The sequence below is a fragment of the Falco punctatus genome, assembly GCF_963210335.1.
Source record: "Falco punctatus genome assembly, chromosome: 1".
NCBI classification, from domain to species: domain Eukaryota; kingdom Metazoa; phylum Chordata; class Aves; order Falconiformes; family Falconidae; genus Falco; species Falco punctatus.
The window spans coordinates 127,683,507-127,700,660 of NC_137580.1; the positions used below are offsets into that span (position 1 = coordinate 127,683,507).

The 17,154-nt window shown below is 49.7% G+C and overlaps 1 protein-coding gene across 1 annotated transcript; it reads right to left on the reverse strand.

Moving 5' to 3' along the window:
* Positions 1 to 1,671: 1,671 nt before the first annotated feature.
* LOC308058372 (uncharacterized protein) lies at positions 1,672 to 14,356 on the reverse strand (the record flags this gene model as incomplete). Its single annotated transcript, XM_080374057.1, has 7 exons — positions 1,672 to 2,318; positions 3,730 to 4,731; positions 6,378 to 6,545; positions 7,692 to 7,784; positions 11,595 to 11,765; positions 13,015 to 13,072; positions 13,863 to 14,356. Coding segments are annotated over 5 exons (893 nt in total), but the record flags the coding sequence as incomplete, so codon positions are not given.
* Positions 14,357 to 17,154: the final 2,798 nt, after the last annotated feature.

The window sequence follows — 17,154 nt, forward strand, 5'->3', positions numbered from 1 at the left end:
CATGGCCGAGGGGCGCTCAGCGACAGGGCCTGAGGCGTGACCCCGTGCATTTCAGGGGAAACCCGTGTGGTTCCCGGTGGGGAGAAGCGCTGGGGCCTCCGCTGCCCGCTGCGGGGAGCGGGAACTGTCTGTCCCGGCTGCAGCGGAAGAGGAGTGCAGAGAAAATACGTTTCTGTTTGCACGTTTTCGCCTTTTCTGGAGACAGCGCCCCTTGAGAGCACCTCCTTGGTGGGGCAGCGGCGTCTGCCACTGGATGGCTCGAGGTCACGTCTCTTCATGGAACGCGCGGCCTGTGCCTGCGGACGGGGAGGCAGGTTTCAAAGCCGGGAGCAGGCCGGCCTGCAGGGCAGCGGGCTGCGGGCTGCGATGTGAGTGGGCTGGTGGCACCGAGGGGTGTGTGGCAGAGGGAGGGTCTCAGCTGGTGTCTAGGCAAAGAGGGCCCGTGTACCCTGATACCCTGAATGTCCAGTTGTTTCACATGTAATCCTACAAGGGGGAGTTTTTCAGTGTCTTGAAAGTGCGTAAAACTGCATAAGCCTGCATCTGGGACACTTGCTTCCTGCCAGTAATGCTACTGAGATGCAGGGATTTCCACATCATTCTGTCTGGGTGGTGTTGCAGACCCAGCCATGTGGGCCGTGATTGCTATGTTGCATGCCAAGGCCTGAGCTACAGCTGCCAGTTGAGCAGGAGCTGCAGTATGGTCCTCAGAGGTACAAGGTAGGATTGAGCAGGAGGACTAGGCTACATGAGTACCCATGTCTTTCTGAGGCAGGTGGTTGTTCAGAGCCTGCAGTGTAAGTGCATAGGGAAGGGCAAGTCAGAATAAGTGCATTATGAAGCTGATGGACCATTTCACCCTTCTTCATATGGGTAGCACAGGTAGCGTATTCCTCCCTACACCACGAAGCTCTGAATCCTGCTGTGTAGAAAGTGATCAAATAACAGCAAAATATTTTATGTGTCAGGATGTGGTACCAGAGTTTTCCTGTGAAAAATGGGTGAGTATGTGTTGTTTTGCATGTGAAATCCTTGTAGAGCACTACAGACAAAAAATCGGAAGGGATCTTTGTACTGAACATTGGGGAGCTTTGGCTATTTCTCTCCCTGTCATGCATGTGATCCCTGTGATTTGTCCTGCAGCAGTGCTGAGATAATCATGGTTCCCTGCAATCTCCTGTATGAGAGGAAGAGCTGTGCTGTGGTGTACATGCTAGAATGAAGAAAATGAGAGTAGTGTCATCCTTGCTGCATGTGATAGGGAATGTGCTGTGCAGCCTTGCAGTTGGGGCTATCCTGATAGACTGGGCAGAACTAGTAGCAGAAGTACGCAAGAGCAGCTCGGACAAGGGCTGGCAGCCAGAGACAGGGGAGGAAGCAGTGCTCTCTATTGGGGTGTTGGACCACACGTACAGATTAAGATGTGGATTGTGTAGGTCATGTTGAGTTTCTTAAGGCAATGAAGGCTTAGGGCACAGTGGCAGAGGCAGTGGGTTTTAGTTGTGTTCCTAAGAGCAAGCTTTGTTGATTTCTGCTGAGATGCATAACCTTGTACATGTGGAGGAAGCTGCACCGCTGCTATGGGAATGGAAACATTTTTTTCCTACAGTCTCAGCCTTTGCAGCAGGAGGAGGGCTGAACGTAAGACCAGAACTGTTGCTCACAGCTGAGTAAGAGTTTCCATGCCTTTGATTTAAACCAAAAAGTGTAGGTGTGAGTATACAGAGGGAACAGTGTGGTGTCTTGGAATGTCATCTACCAAAGGCTGCCTACAGGTCAGTATTCCCCCTTTCCGTCAGTAGTCTGCAGGTCATGGGTTACTACTCACAGCTCCGGCAAGGACATTGCAAAGCCGCCCATTGATCAAGCTTTCTGATCAGGACCAATCAGTGTCATTTACCTTCTCTTCTCTGGTCCTGCTTCGTGATGACCACTAAAGGTCTGAGCATAGTAGCTTGTAGTTCTTTATGGCAGTGCCTGGCCGTTACGTGGTTTGCTAAATATCTGTAACTAACACAGCAGACCTAAGTATAATTGCTGAAATTATTACTATAGTGCCTAGAACCAAGTGAAAATTGCTGAAAATGTCTCCAGGTAACAGAGACACCTATGTACAGTACCTATAACTGAAGGCCAGCAATCACTGCTGAGCAGCATTCTTCTGGCAGGCCACAGGTAGTCAATTATTGGCATCCTTACTTCTGGGGAGGACGGGTACTTATTTTAGGACAGAGTGATGGGCCAAGTATCCAGTCAGAGACAGCATTTCCTCAGGAGAATGTGGGGCTACTCCAGGACAGAGTGGCAGACCAGGTTTCCTGTGAAAGGCAAAATGCCTGATCTGAGAACAGGCTCCAAAATGGTAAGAGAAAAAACCCCAGGTAGCCAGTTAGCAGCAGCATTTCTTCTGGGGAGGGTGGGCGATTTTTCAGGACAGAATGATGGGCTAGGCATCCAGCAAGAGACAGCATTTTTTTGGGAAAGTGCAGGACTACTCCAGGACAGAGTGGTGGACCAGGCCTCTTGTGAGAGGCAGCATCTCACCAGTGGGAGAACAGGCTCCAATATGGTAAGAGAAAAATCTCCAGGTAACCACTGAGAAGCAGCATTATTTCTGGGGAGGGCAGGCCCTTTTTCAGGCCAGAGTGATGGGCCAGGTGTTTAATCAGAGACAGCATTTCCTCGGGGGAATATGGAACTGCTCCAGGACAAAGTGGTGGATCAGGTCTCCTGTGAGTGGCAGCATATCCTTATGGGAGGACAGGCTCCGACATGGTAAGAGATAAAGACCCAGGTAGCCAATAATTGGCAGCATTGCTTCTGGTGAGGGCGAGTTCTCAGCACATGATTGGTGGCGCACTGCTGTCACCTGGCGGCCAAAGTTGGATACTGCAGGCATTCGGTTGTTAGCGTGCTGCTGCTGCCAGCTGGCGGCCAAGTATTGGTGCTGCAGCCCTGGCGCCGCGCATACGCGGTGGCGGCTCGGCGCTGCCGGCCGTTGTTCACGGCATCGCGACCCCGCGCTGCCTGCGGGGTGGTGCCGCGGCGCCCGCTGCTGCCTCACGGTAAGGAGCCGCTGCCGTCGCCCGAGCACGTTGCCAGCGCGCGCTTGGCACGGGAGTACGGAGCTGCAGCGCCGCTGTAGCCCCGGGACAAACGCAGACTGCGGGTGCTCGCTGCTGCAACGGCCCCGCCCCTAGCGAGAAGCCCGCCAACCTAGAGAGAGCAGGTGTGCGGAGCGGCTGCGCCCCGCCACGGTTTCAATTCCCCCTCGCTCGGCAACGCCACGGTTCTGCCCTTGTGTGTCTTAAACCTGCGCTCCTCGGCGCCGAGCCGCTTCTGCGCATGCTTGGCTCGAGGCCCCTACGCACCAGCGTCGGGCCAGTTCTGCGCATGCGCTGTCTTTCGGTTCCGGTACGCATCTCGAATGCGTCACGCACACACCTAATTGGAAGTTGCGGCCTCCGGCCAGTTCTGCCCATGCGCTGCCCTTACTTACGTGCCCAGTTACCGCCACTACCCGTGCGCCAACACAGGCTCGGGGGTGAAGGCAGCCCCAGCAGGCCTGCAGAGAGGGACTTGGGGTACCAGTGGGTGAAAAAATAGCCACAAGCCAGCAACCTGTGCTCGCAGGGCAGAAAGCTGACCATATCCTGGGCTGCATCCAACGGAAGCATGACCACCAGGTCGAGGGAAGCAATTCTGCCTCTCTGCTCTCGTGAGACCCACCTGGAGTACTGCATCCGGCTCCGGAGTCCTTGGCAAAGCAGGTCCAGAGGAGAGTCACAAAAACGATCAGAGGGCTGGAGCACCTCTCCTAAGACAGGCTGAGAGAATTGGGGTTGTTCAGCCCGGAGAAGAGGCTCTGGGGAGACCTTACTGTGGCCTTTCAGTACTCAAAGGGGGCTTATAAGAAAGATGGGGACAAACGTTTTAGTGCGGCCTGTAGCAATAGGACAAGGCTTAGTGGTTTTAAACTGAAAGAGGGTAGATTCAGACTAGATAGAAGAAATTTTTTTATGATGAGGGTGGCGAAACACGTGGAGAGGTTGCCCAGAGAGGTGGCAGATGCCCCATGCCTGGGAACATTCAAGGTCAGGTTGGACAGGGCTGTAAGCAACCTGATCTAGTTAAAGATGCCCCTGCTTCCTGCAGGGGGGCTGGACTAGGGGGCCGTCCCTTCCAACACAAACCATTCTATGATTCTGTAAACTACCACTGTCATTCCGGCCACTGTGTATTTCTATATACTTGAGGAAGCTGAAGTCGTTCACAACTGAAATTTTACTCTGAAAGTTCTGAATTGCCTTGAAATTCTCAAGAGCTTTTCTCCAAAATATCCCTTCCAGAGATACTGATATTCAAGTCCCGGATCGAACACCGTACCTGAAGTTGTTTTAGAGCAGGGCAGCAAAGTTGTGTAGAACAAGTGAGGCCGAGAGACTGCCCAGACACATCCTCCTCCATGTTCTCCCACACCCATGTGGCAGCACCTTCAGAAAACACTTTTCTATTTGTTCCCGATAGTTCTAAACATCTCTAACAAAATTTCACCAATGTCCTCCCCCCTGAAGCAGTGCTGCTGTTACCACAGATAGCAATGCAAAGATGTTCAAAGGAAATGGTCCGAAACACTTGGAAGCTAAAGGTCACAATAAGCAGGAAAATACTTTACCATGTACATGAGACTGTTGGAAACTTTTTCCTGGTGCAAAGTGGAAATTTCCAGCTACCCGCAGGAGACAGTAATCTTTCATTAAAAGGCCTGAATCTATATAAATAAAGCAGTCATACCGGCGGTTGTATTTTCAAATTTTTGTTTAAATGAGATAGACAATAAGCAACTCATTTTCATAGGTGACAATACCAGCAGATACTGTCCTAAAAGAGATATGAATATCCCCTCTTCCTCACAGGCAGTCATATGGAAAGCCATAATCACATACTGATGTTGATTAGTATACAACTGGTCTATGCAGAGTATTTTAGCGGACATAAAAATGAGAAGAAAAAGGATTCAAGTCTACAGGGAGGGAACTAACTGCTGCTGTAGGAAATAAAAAGGTATTACAGAAACGGAGTGGAGAAAGTAACTGGGAGGGTGAGGAGGCAGGGTAAGAAAACCCTTAATACAATAAACAACAGTGGTCCTATGTATGCATCCATGAAAACAAGCTGTGTTCAAAAATAAAGCACTAAACCTACCATCAAAAAAACCCCACACCCCAAAATCCCCCCAAAGACAAAATTTATTAAAATTTTAACCTTGAATATGAAAAGGATATGGATATCAGATGTCAGTCCTCCCTGACACTTGCTAGCAATCATACACACTCTCCCCTGGAAGATTTCAATGCATCAAGCTCACATGCTACATTACACCTTTGAATGTCCGTGCAAACCTATCACATACGTTAACTGCAGACCTGATGAGAATGGAGATGCGCAAAAGTGTAAGTGCCTAACAATGGCCCCCAGAAATTTCCCTATTAACACCCACCCTTGGACCCTTGCTACCCACAGCACTCCCCTTTGAATCTTTCCTGCTCATCACACTTTGTGACAAAGGGTCCTGTAATGGTTCAGCACCCATGATGATGCTCAAAACATGATGTCTGGCTTCACGAGCGAGTGGGTGGAGTGTGTTTGGTGGGTTTTTTTGTTGGTTTTTTTTCCAGAAATAATGTTGTCTCCAGGAATAGTACACAAAGATGTAAAAAAATCTCCAGATTTTGAAATTAAAAAGTAAAATAAAAAAAATTAGCCTGGGCCTGACTGCTAGAATGTACTTGGGTACGTAACGTGCACGTCCAAGTGTTTTGAGCTCCGTAACCTGCCAAATGACAGGGTAGTTACATAGTCATCTGGTGTATCTTGTACTACATTTTCATACACCGGTTGCAAAAAACATCTCTTTGAGCATCTTCAACCTTGACAATCAACTCCAATAGTCTTGCTTCCACTTGTTTTCTAAAGAAGGAACATTTCACTCCTTCCACAAGTTGTTGGTTACTGTTATCTCCAGCACCCACCAGCGGTCTCTGTTTTGAGACTAGAGGGGCAGGTGGGACAACCTAACCTCAAAGAAGCTGCCTCTCCCCCTCCAGAAACCTCGGTAAAAAGACTCACTAGCTAGATGGTAGAAAAAGCTAAGCTTCTCCAGCCAACCCACCTCATGGAACAGAGAATTAGCCCCTTCCCACCCTTTTCCTGACCCTCCTACTGAACCCCTCTACAGGCACAAGTACCTCACTGAGCCATGGGGTTATTACAGTCCTGTGAACACTTAAAGTTGGAAAAAAGAGCAGAATGCCCCGGCTGTGCCTTCTGACGCTCATCAACACCACGCAACAGGCTCACGGCAAAACCCATCTCTCACCTTGTTGACCACCAGGAAACCGTACACTTGGCAGCCCTCGTTCTTCTGCTCTTGCATTTTCTGGCTAAATCCTTCCCTCTTGCACTGCTCTACGCTATCCGTGTTCTCGAAGGCCCAGCCTCGTCACCTGTATGCTTCTCTGACATTGTCACAAGTATTGCAGCACCTGCAAGAGCACAAACATCATCTTATCATCTTTACAGCGATGAAGAGTCACTCCAGCTCAGGACTCAAATCCCTGGTGGATTTTATTTCAACAAATCAACGAAGCAAACTTCAGGAGCTGGACATTGAAAGGTGGTCTAATGCTCCTGAAGGAGCTTGAGCTTTCTGATGTACTTTTTGAGATTTTGGCACGAGGATGCAAGCTGTTTTAATGCAGTGCTTCAGTCCGAAGAGGGCTTTAGTTGTCCATTCAGACAGCCAAGTCAACCCTCAGCAAAGAAATTTGCTACAGAAACGACATCAGTCTCCCACAGTTCTGAGCAGCTTGGAACTTCCCCATGTGAACAAAGCATCTACCTGTTTCTATTCCTCCCTTCCTCAGTTTTTAGGGAAAGACCACCAACACCAGAGGCAGGGTTAACGGCAAACTTTCTTCATTGCTCTTCTACCTCTGGACAACATCTCGCTCACCAGAAAAAACAATTTTCTGTCTCGGTTCCATGTTGTGCCGGACAAAACAAAAAGTTGAAGGCTGGAATCATGAATCCCTCAAGATGGAAACACCTCTGGTGAGGGATGCAACTTGACAGATGTGACAAACTAAGTTACTACAGAGACAATAATAGCAAAGGATAGTCCAGAACCTGTGGACTATCATGAATCTATTCTTACTCAAATTTGCAGGTAGAAGGAATGGGAAACACCGAATGACACCCATCATTTGTGTGAGTGATAGGTGTCTGGTCTTTGCTCCCATAAGGATGCAAAGCCTGCAGCAGAAGTTGCAGAGAAGGCAAAGCCATAACCGGGTTTTATTCCGAGACAGATCACAGAATGGTGAAATAATTTATACAGCTCCCCTCTGGACACCAAGTAATCCCAGAAAAGGTTCTGTTTGCTAAGGTACAATCTTTGCACTACTGTCCTTAAACAGGCATGCAGACAAAATAGACAACCTAACCCTCCACGCTCTTAACAATGAGTGCAGCATAGGCATACTAAAACACAACAGCACTCACCATTCTACGAACAGGTGCCCAGGAGGATGTCACTGCATGGACCTTCACAGACATTTTGGAAAAAAAAAACCAACACGTGCGCCACATTAACTGTACCGATTCAAGCACTAAGAAGATGTAAAGGTTACCGAATGTCCTCTGACTCTGCCCCGTAACAGCTTTCACAGCGATCGTCATCCAAAGCATTTGGATCAATACCTTTTGTTCTTCTTTCCCCAGTTCTAAGACAAAAGAGGATTCAAAGTGATGAGGCACGTCTAGAAACACTATCTTGTACTTCTGCTCTACGCACAGAAACTGTTCTAGTCATGAATGAAATTATTTTGTGTCAGAATCTGCGCATCCTGCACCTGAAGCTCACCTGAAAGAATGCACAGAGCCTGTTGAGCTGCAAAGTAGAGATCAAGAAGCAGAGTAGCATTTGTCATCTGAAGCACACCCTCCACAGATAGAATCAGCCACCTGAAAGCCTTGCTGGAGCGCTGATCAGATGTTACTTGCACAAAGGCTTTGTTAAAACTTTGTCTAAAGCAGACACAAACAGCAAATTGCAACTGATACAGGACCTGTTACACAAACAACATTTTAAATAGCAGACAACAGCGCATAACGCGTAATCCTGTCCCATGATACGTAGGAAACACAGGTATACATTTCTGTGGAACTAGATCAGAGTGCGAATCTCCCAAGCGGAAAACTAACACTCAGTCCTCCAGAAAAACGATGCTGACAATGCACACACATTAACCAATGGCTTACTAGAAATCTCCAAGGAATTTCTGTCTTTGTCATGACTTTACAATTCTGCCGGTGTCTGTGCCACCTGTGTGTTGAATGCGCACCCACAGTACAGCTGGGGCACAAACTCATGGAGTTTTATGTTTTTAAGTGTAGAAGGCTGCTGAGGGACTCGTAAAAGAGGAGATGAGAGCTGGTGACAGCTGAAACCTGCCAAAGGGCAAAACATGCCTCCAGAAAACTCAAACAGGACCTTTGTTTTTCCAAGAACCAAAACAGATACGAAAGGTCTGCAAGCTTTGGAGTTCGGAATAAGTGAGCCAAGGAACTGCATGTCTAAACTTTTCAGAAACATGGGTTCTTATTAGAAGAGGCCCCTTAAAACCAGGCTGTTTCACTCACAAATCCTGAAGGACAGGACCAAGTCTGCTGTATTACAAAAGCCCTCTAATGCTCACTGTCTAGGCACCGCCGCACTACCCTCTGATGAGCCTCGAAAAGGCGGCTTCTTGGATAACTAAGGCCGGGGCAGGTGGTAAGTCAGACACTGCTGAGGGGACAAAATGTTATCGGGACCCTCTTTGTTGAGATTGGGAGGTATAACAGGTGGACAGAAGTGAGTATTAAAGACATCTGTATTAGCCACAGAAAAAAAGAGATTTTAATTAGAAAGTATGAAATATTCATGAAAATCAATCATTAACCTCACTTCTTTATGGTAGTTATGATCAAGCAAATAAAAACTTTTAGGAAAATATACCCATTCTTAAACCACTGTATGAGACTTACTTTCTACAGCTTACAACATTCAAACAAGTTGAAAGTACACTTAAGAATTCAACCAGTATGGGTTTTGATCCTGTAATTACACTAAAAGATAGCGTCAGGAAGAATGCAGCTTAATAATTCCTATGCTTTGTCAAAGCCATGATTCCTGCCATTTGAACAAGAACACCTGTACAACACATGGAGTCTTTCAAGATACAGCAACTAGTAACAGCTTTCTGAATGTAATCAGTAGCTGCCTGTCGAGTTATCTCAGAGAGCACCCAGAAGTACTGCACACAGCTTAGATACTATAAAGAAACTGCAGTAGATAAAACCCCACATGCAAAGTTTTGTGCTGTTAACATGGTCCTCGACTTGCACGCAGATATGACACATGACGCTGGAAAACTTGGCCCATGTTAAAAGGAAGAAAACAGTAAATAAAAATAATAATAAAAAAAATAACATATTCAATCCTCTACGGCCATCCAATGGAAATTAATGAGATGACATCCCAGCACAGAATGCAACCTACCATAGAAATCATTAAGCTATTAACTATTTTAATGTAACGATGTTCAGGAAAAGCCTCCACATACTACTCCATAATATTTAGGTATGCTTTACTAAATTTAAGGTTAATGTTAAATAAAATGTATTTTTAACTAAGAAATTTAAAGTGCGGAAGCAGCTAAGTGGCAGAACCAGGCCCCGTCCCTAGCATAGCCCTAATCCAAGGCTGGTTTAAAACCCAGTCCAGTTAATCAGTGGGAGAACAGAGAAGCAACAGATGATCAATCTGTGGACACAGGTGCTTTCAGAAACACAGGCGGTTTTGGAAAAATCGGTGCATGTGAATAGGAACTGCTCTTTCAAAGACTAAGCGCGCTTGAAGGAGCGTGTGAGTTAAAAGCAGGCAGAAAGAAGATCACGATCCAAGGAGGAGCTTGGAACCGAGGCAGAGACTGGAACCGAGCAGGTGAATCAACTGGGACAGAGTCAGGTGATGGATTCACACAACTGACAGGACCAAAAGAAACTCCTAAAAACTCCAGACATTGACTAATGATCTGATAAGCGTATATAACCTACGCTGTATCCCTTGGTTCTCTGTCACCCACTGGGGTGGTGGCCCAGCTCTGAGTCATGACTAAAGCAAGCCCAGCGGTAACCACGTCTGTGTGGATTTTTCCTTTACCAGACAATACTGCTATAGTTGCCACTTAAATAACTGACTGAACATCAAGTGTTACTAACAGAAATTGATAGTCATAGAGTTTCACAAAGGTGGGTGGACACTTCCAATCTAACTTGCCACATGTGTGGTGGAAATCAAACTTGCCATATCCTTTTTCCAGACAGCAGAAGAAATTGCTCGTTGCATGCAATGCAATTCGATCGCTTTCAAAATGCCTCTCCTGGATGAGACTGTTTGCTCCCTGCAAGTTTCTCTTCCTCTCCATTGATAATATAATGAGCGAGAGCAACCAGTTCAGACCTAGTAATCCCAGTGGAGGCTGGCAACACAAGTAAGGCAGGAGGCCCATATGTGGAAACAGAGAATTGTGTACAAAAAAGCGGGGTTTGACCCCAGACATTACATTTGTCACGTCACAGCCTCTGAATACAGAAAGGCTGCTAAATGACACAACAGTAAGAACGCTATCACCTCACTTCTGTGACACCAGAAGGTCTCGTACCTACCCACTGTTCAGTTCTTGGCTTAGTTTAGCCTTTCAGCTTTAAGAACAGAAAAGCTAAATCTGTGTTACAACAAATCAGCAACTTTAGTTCATGCCAATACACAGAACTACACTATCTCCCAGAACAGATAACAAGGACCTCACGTTTTAGAAAGACAAAGTCTTGCAGTATTACCGTTAGACTGCAACACTACCAGAATCGTTCCCGGTTTGTATTGAAGTAGAACAGTAAGCCATAACATGTCAAAAAATACAGAGGAGAGGTTTATGTAGCCAAGGACCACTTACTCCAACTTGTAACTGATAAATCAACTGAAATCTATTAATCAGGTATGCATTAACACACACAAAGCAAACATAGTAAGACACAAGTTTAGGCTTAAGGGTCAAGTCAGCGGAGCCTTCCCTGGAGAGAGGCTCTTTCCTCTAGCCAGCTTGTCCCGTTTCTCAGCCTCCTAGGATTTAAAAATGCAACCAAAGTCAAGTTTTGCCAGAGCAGCTGCTTGATTTCTAGTAGGAAAAGCCTATTCACTCAGCAGCTTTGCTCCTGAAACGCATCAATGAGTCCTTGTCCCAATTTCAGAGGGACCAGGCAAAGACTTGCCTCGCAAAAGTACCGAGTATAACGTATATACACACACAGAGGAGCTTGTCTGATCTGCCAGTGTAATAGACTTGTGTCCTATAAACTTTTCAATAGTTTGTGTTGCTTAAAACGCTGTGAATTCAGCCGTCCCTTGTTCCCATGAATCTCATAGCAGGCATACGGTGATGGAAAGACTATGCGAGCATCCATCCAAGAATGACAGAATAGCATCTTACCGCGTCTCTCTGCTTCTGGAGTCACACGACTGGCAGCTTTATCCAAGTGTTGTTTAAACGGCTTGTGCTCTACGTCCTGCTGAGGCTCTCCTGCTCCGTCCATGGCATCGATGCTCAAATCTGAAAGCAGCGAGCAAGGAAAGCGGTCTATGAACACACATTTGTTATGGCCTGTGGCAAGCCGAGGAAGTGAAAAGACAGAATCTTTCAGCCAGCAGGGTAAGAACGTGCCAAACCGGGAGAGCATGTACAGCTAGTGTCAAGTGACCGACAGGGAATAAAACACACGGTGCAGCACCCTAAACGGCCTTCCCAGGTAGGGGCTTTGGTTTGGTGTTCAAGAAGGACAGTTTCCAACTTCCAAGAAAGCGTTACCCTGAAAGGTAGACGCGCTTAAGGCAAAAAGCCAAAAGCAAACCCCTCAAAGCCCAGAACCATTCTCAGGAACACAGGAGTTAAGCCTAAAATTGGTTGAAAACTGCCTCCTACCTCTTCCCCTACCACCTTTCTCCCTTCAACATCAGCACATTTCCTTGTGATCCCTTTCACAAAAAACATTGAGGTCTGTCGTATTGGCTTGGTGCCGAAGCACCACGATGAGCTTGCTGGCTACATGCTCTCTTAGAAGGCTCATAGCTTCTTCGCACACAACAGCCGAGGCTTCCAGTCTCTCCGGCCTTCCCACGCCCTGTGAAACGTGAGGAAGGCAAAGACCGATAACATCGCAGGGGAACAGGAGGAAGTCAACTGCACTACATTCAGAGCCCAACGCATTACCTGAAGGAATTACCACAGCAGAACAAGAGGCAGGTAGACAGGCAGATAACATGCATGGCAGCAATACCCAGTCAGACTTGCAGGACTTCCAGTCACTTCATCCTGCAACTTTGTTTTGAATTTAGTTAAAAGGTCATCAGATTCTTAACGCTCATTCTGCTTTTATAACTTCTGGAGAAAAGCTAAGATGTGGCATTGGTATTACAGTCAAAAGTCAAGTACAAAATTAACGGCAAAGCTGTGCCTTGCCAAGTGACTTCCAAAGCAGGCTCTCGAGCCTTTCAACAAGACAGTCAAATCTGGAGTCCCAAGGGGACTCTGTGCCAGCTCCGTCAGTGCGACTGAGCTCTCTGACAAAGTACACCGCCATACAGAAATGTAAATGGGTTTATGCCTCAGGCTCATTTACAATCTAGAAAAATAATACTCCCCGACCGGACGCGCTGGTTTAAGCGCCCAGCAGGCCTGGCTGCGTAACCACCAGGGACCACCAATTCCTCCCCGGCTGTTGCCCAAGCAGCAGCGCAGCACTCGGAAGCAGCGGGCACACGGAGCCTTGTGGGCCCTCAGCAAGTACAAAAGTTATCCCTCCGTAGTCAGCAGTCCGACTCACAAGCACAAGGCACATGTGGAAAAGTAGCACCTAGAGTGACCTTCAGTTTAGCTCCCCTTGATTTGTCAACGTACAATTCCGGATAAACCTAGATACAAAGAAAAAACAAAAGAGCCCCGTTTCACTGGGAAGCAAATCCAAAGGCCTCTTCCCCTCGGCTGCTCCAGCCAAGGAGCTGACTGTCACGACACAGGATCAGCGAGACACCTGAGCTGCTGCCTCCCAACCCTCCCCGGTAGCTAAGTGCTTGCCCTTCGTAATACTTTTTAGAGAAAACAACAATGGGGAGGGGGAGGCGGAGTCCGCCGCCGGCTTTCTTTTCCTTCCCTTGCCCGCTCGCAGGGGCTGAAGAGGCTCCTGAGCCACCCCCCCGCGACAGCGTTACAGCAGACCCCAAGGCAGCCTCTGCGGCCCGCGGGGGCCGGCAGCCCCAGCCCCGGCCAGCGGCTGGGGGAAAGACAAAGCCCCGCGCAGAGCTGCGGCGGCTGCAGCGGCTGCCCGGGCAGCCCGGAGGCGGCGGGGGGGCGGCAGGGCGCCGCGGGCCGACCCCCCTCCCGAGTCCCGCCGCCACAAGGGAGCACCGGGGCCGCCCCGCCGCCGCTCCTCACCTCCTCGCTGAGGTAGCGGCATAGCTCCGAGAAAAAAAAAGGCAGCACCGTGAGGAGGCCGCTGACCACCGTCACTGCCGGGGAGACGAGAACCGCCGGCAGCCCCGCCGGTCCCGGGCCGGGCCGCCCGCCTCAGCCCGCCCGCCGCCGGCACCAGGCGCTCCCTGCCGCGGCCGAGCGCCGGCCAGCCCGTCCCCCCCCGGTCGGCCGCTGCCGGCCACGCCCGGGCTCGCCCACCGGCCCCCGGATGCCCTCAGACCGACCGCTCACCCAGCGCGCCGCCGCACGTCCCGGCCCCAAAGTCTTCCAGGCTCCCGGGTAAGCCCCGCACCGCCGCTCCAGCGCGCCGCGCGGGCCGGAAATGAACCCACCTTCCGGGGCCGGGCCGGGCCCGCCGCCGGCTCCGCCCACGCCCGCCGGCTCCGCCCACGCCCGCCGGTCCCGGCCCCGCCCCGCCGGGCAGCGCGGCCCGGAGCCGGCCGAGGAGGGGCTGTGGCTCCCGTTCTGCGTCGGGCCGAGAAGGGGCTCGGTGCCGCCGCGGGCTCCTCTGAGCCGGCCCTCGTGTCTCTGCGGGCTTGGTGGAGCGCTTCTGCCATCTGGCGAGAAAAAATTGCGTAATGCAGCCGCCGGGTTGGTGGAGCGCTGCTGCCATCTAGCGAAATAAAATTTTTTCTGCAGCCGACCGGTTGGTGGAGCGCTGCTGCCATCTAGCGATAAATATTTGATTACTGCAGCCGGCCCTGTTGGTGCAGCGCTGCTTCCATCTAGCGAAATAAAATTGGGTACTGCAGCCGCCCGGTTTGTGGAGCGCTGCTGCCATCTAGCGAAAAAATGTGGCTACTGCAGCAGCGGGATTGGTGGAGCGCTGCTTCCATCTAGCGAAATAAAATTGGGTACTGCAGCCGCCCGGTTTGTGGAGCGCTGCTGCCATCTAGCGAAAAAATGTGCCTACTGCAGCAGCGGGATTGGTGGAGCGCTGCTGACATCTAGCGAAAAATACTTGGGTACTGCAGCCGCCCGGATTGTGGAACGCTGCTGCCATCTAGCGAAAAACTGTGGCTACTGCAGCAGCGGGACTGGTGGGGCGCTGCTGCCATCTAGCGAAATAAAATTGGGAACTGCAGCCGCCCGGTTTGTGGAGAGCTGCTGCCATCTAGCGAAAAAATGTGGCTACTGCAGCAGCGGGATTGGTGGAGCGCTGCTGCCATCTAGTGAAAAATACTTGGGTACTGCAGCCGCCCGGTTTGTGGAGCGCTGCTGCCATCTAGCGAAAAAATGTGCCTACTGCAGCAGCGGGATTGGTGGAGCGCTGCTGACATCTAGCGAAAAATACTTGGGTACTGCAGCCGCCCGGTTTGTGGAGCGCTGCTGCCATCTAGCGAAAAAATGTGCCTACTGCAGCAGCGGGATTGGTGGAGCGCTGCTGCCATCTGGCGACCAAAAATTGGTACCAGACCACGGGGCTCGAATGCGTGTCCTCCGAGCCGGAAAGATTAGGGTTAGGGTTAGGGGGTTAGGGTTAGGGTTAGGGTTAGCCTGTTAGGGTTAGCCTGTTGTTAGGGTTAGGGTTAGGGTTAGGGTTAGGGTTAGGGTTAGAGAGTTAGGGTTAGGGTTAGGGTTAGGGTTAGAGAGTTAGGGTTAGGGTTAGGGTTAGGGTTAGGGTTAGGGTTAGGGTTAGGGTTAGGGTTAGGGTTAGGGTTAGGGTTAGGGTTAGGGTTAGGGTTAGGGTTAGGGTTAGGGTTAGGGTTAGGGTTAGGGTTAGGGTTAGGGTTAGGGTTAGGGTTAGGGTTAGGGTTAGGGTTAGGGTTAGGGTTAGGGTTAGGGTTAGGGTTAGGGTTAGGGTTAGGGTTAGGGTTAGGGTTAGGGTTAGGGTTAGGGTTAGGGTTTAGGGTTAGGGTTAGGGTTAGGGTTAGGGTTAGGGTTAGGGTTAGGGTTAGGGTTAGGGTTAGGGTTAGGGTTAGGGTTAGGGTTAGGGTTAGGGTTAGGGTTAGGGTTAGACTCTTAGGGTTAGGGTTAGGGTTAGGGTTAGGGTTAGGGTTAGGGTTAGGGTTAGGGTTAGGGTTAGGGTTAGGGTTAGGGTTAGGGTTAGGGTTAGGGTTAGGGTTAGGGTTAGGGTTAGGGTTAGGGTTAGGGTTAGGGTTAGGGTTAGGGTTAGGGTTAGGGTTAGGGTTAGGGTTAGGGTTAGGGTTAGGGTTAGGGTTAGGGTTAGGGTTAGGGTTAGGGTTAGGGTTAGGGTTAGGGTTAGGGTTAGGGTTAGGGTTAGGGTTAGGGTTAGGGTTAGGGTTAGGGTTAGGGTTAGGGTTAGGGTTAGGGTTAGGGTTAGGGTTAGGGTTAGGGTTAGGGTTAGGGTTAGGGTTAGGGTTAGGGTTAGGGTTAGGGTTAGGGTTAGGGTTAGGGTTAGGGTTAGGGTTAGGGTTAGGGTTAGGGTTAGGGTTAGGGTTAGGGTTAGGGTTAGGGTTAGGGTTAGGGTTAGGGTTAGGGTTAGGGTTAGGGTTAGGGTTAGGGTTAGGGTTAGGGTTAGGGTTAGGGTTAGGGTTAGGGTTAGGGTTAGGGTTAGGGTTAGGGTTAGGGTTAGGGTTAGGGTTAGGGTTAGGGTTAGGGTTAGGTTAGGGTTAGGGTTAGGGTTAGGGTTAGGGTTAGGGTTAGGGTTAGGGTTAGGGTTAGGGTTAGGGTTAGGGTTAGGGTTAGGGTTAGGGTTAGGGTTAGGGTTAGGGTTAGGGTTAGGGTTAGGGTTAGGGTTAGGGTTAGGGTTAGGGTTAGGGTTAGGGTTAGGGTTAGGGTTAGGGTTAGGGTTAGGGTTAGGGTTAGGGTTAGGGTTAGGGTTAGGGTTAGGGTTAGGGTTAGGGTTAGGGTTAGGGTTAGGGTTAGGGTTAGGGTTAGGGTTAGGGTTAGGGTTAGGGTTAGGGTTAGGGTTAGGGTTAGGGTTAGGGTTAGGGTTAGGGTTAGGGTTAGGGTTAGGGTTAGGGTTAGGGTTAGGGTTAGGGTTAGGGTTAGGGTTAGGGTTAGGGTTAGGGTTAGGGTTAGGGTTAGGGTTAGGGTTAGGGTTAGGGTTAGGGTTAGGGTTAGGGTTAGGGTTAGGGTTAGGGTTAGGGTTAGGGTTAGGGTTAGGGTTAGGGTTAGGGTTAGGGTTAGGGTTAGGGTTAGGGTTAGGGTTAGGGTTAGGGTTAGGGTTAGGGTTAGGGTTAGGGTTAGGGTTAGGGTTAGGGTTAGGGTTAGGGTTAGGGTTAGGGTTAGGGTTAGGGTTAGGGTTAGGGTTAGGGTTAGGGTTAGGGTTAGGGTTAGGGTTAGGGTTAGGGTTAGGGTTAGGGTTAGGGTTAGGGTTAGGGTTAGGGTTAGGGTTAGGGTTAGGGTTAGGGTTAGGGTTAGGGTTAGGGTTAGGGTTAGGGTTAGGGTTAGGGTTAGGGTTAGGGTTAGGGTTAGGGTTAGGGTTAGGGTTAGGGTTAGGGTTAGGGTTAGGGTTAGGGTTAGGGTTAGGGTTAGGGTTAGGGTTAGGGTTAGGGTTAGGGTTAGGGTTAGGGTTAGGGTTAGGGTTAGGGTTAGGGTTAGGGTTAGGGTTAGGGTT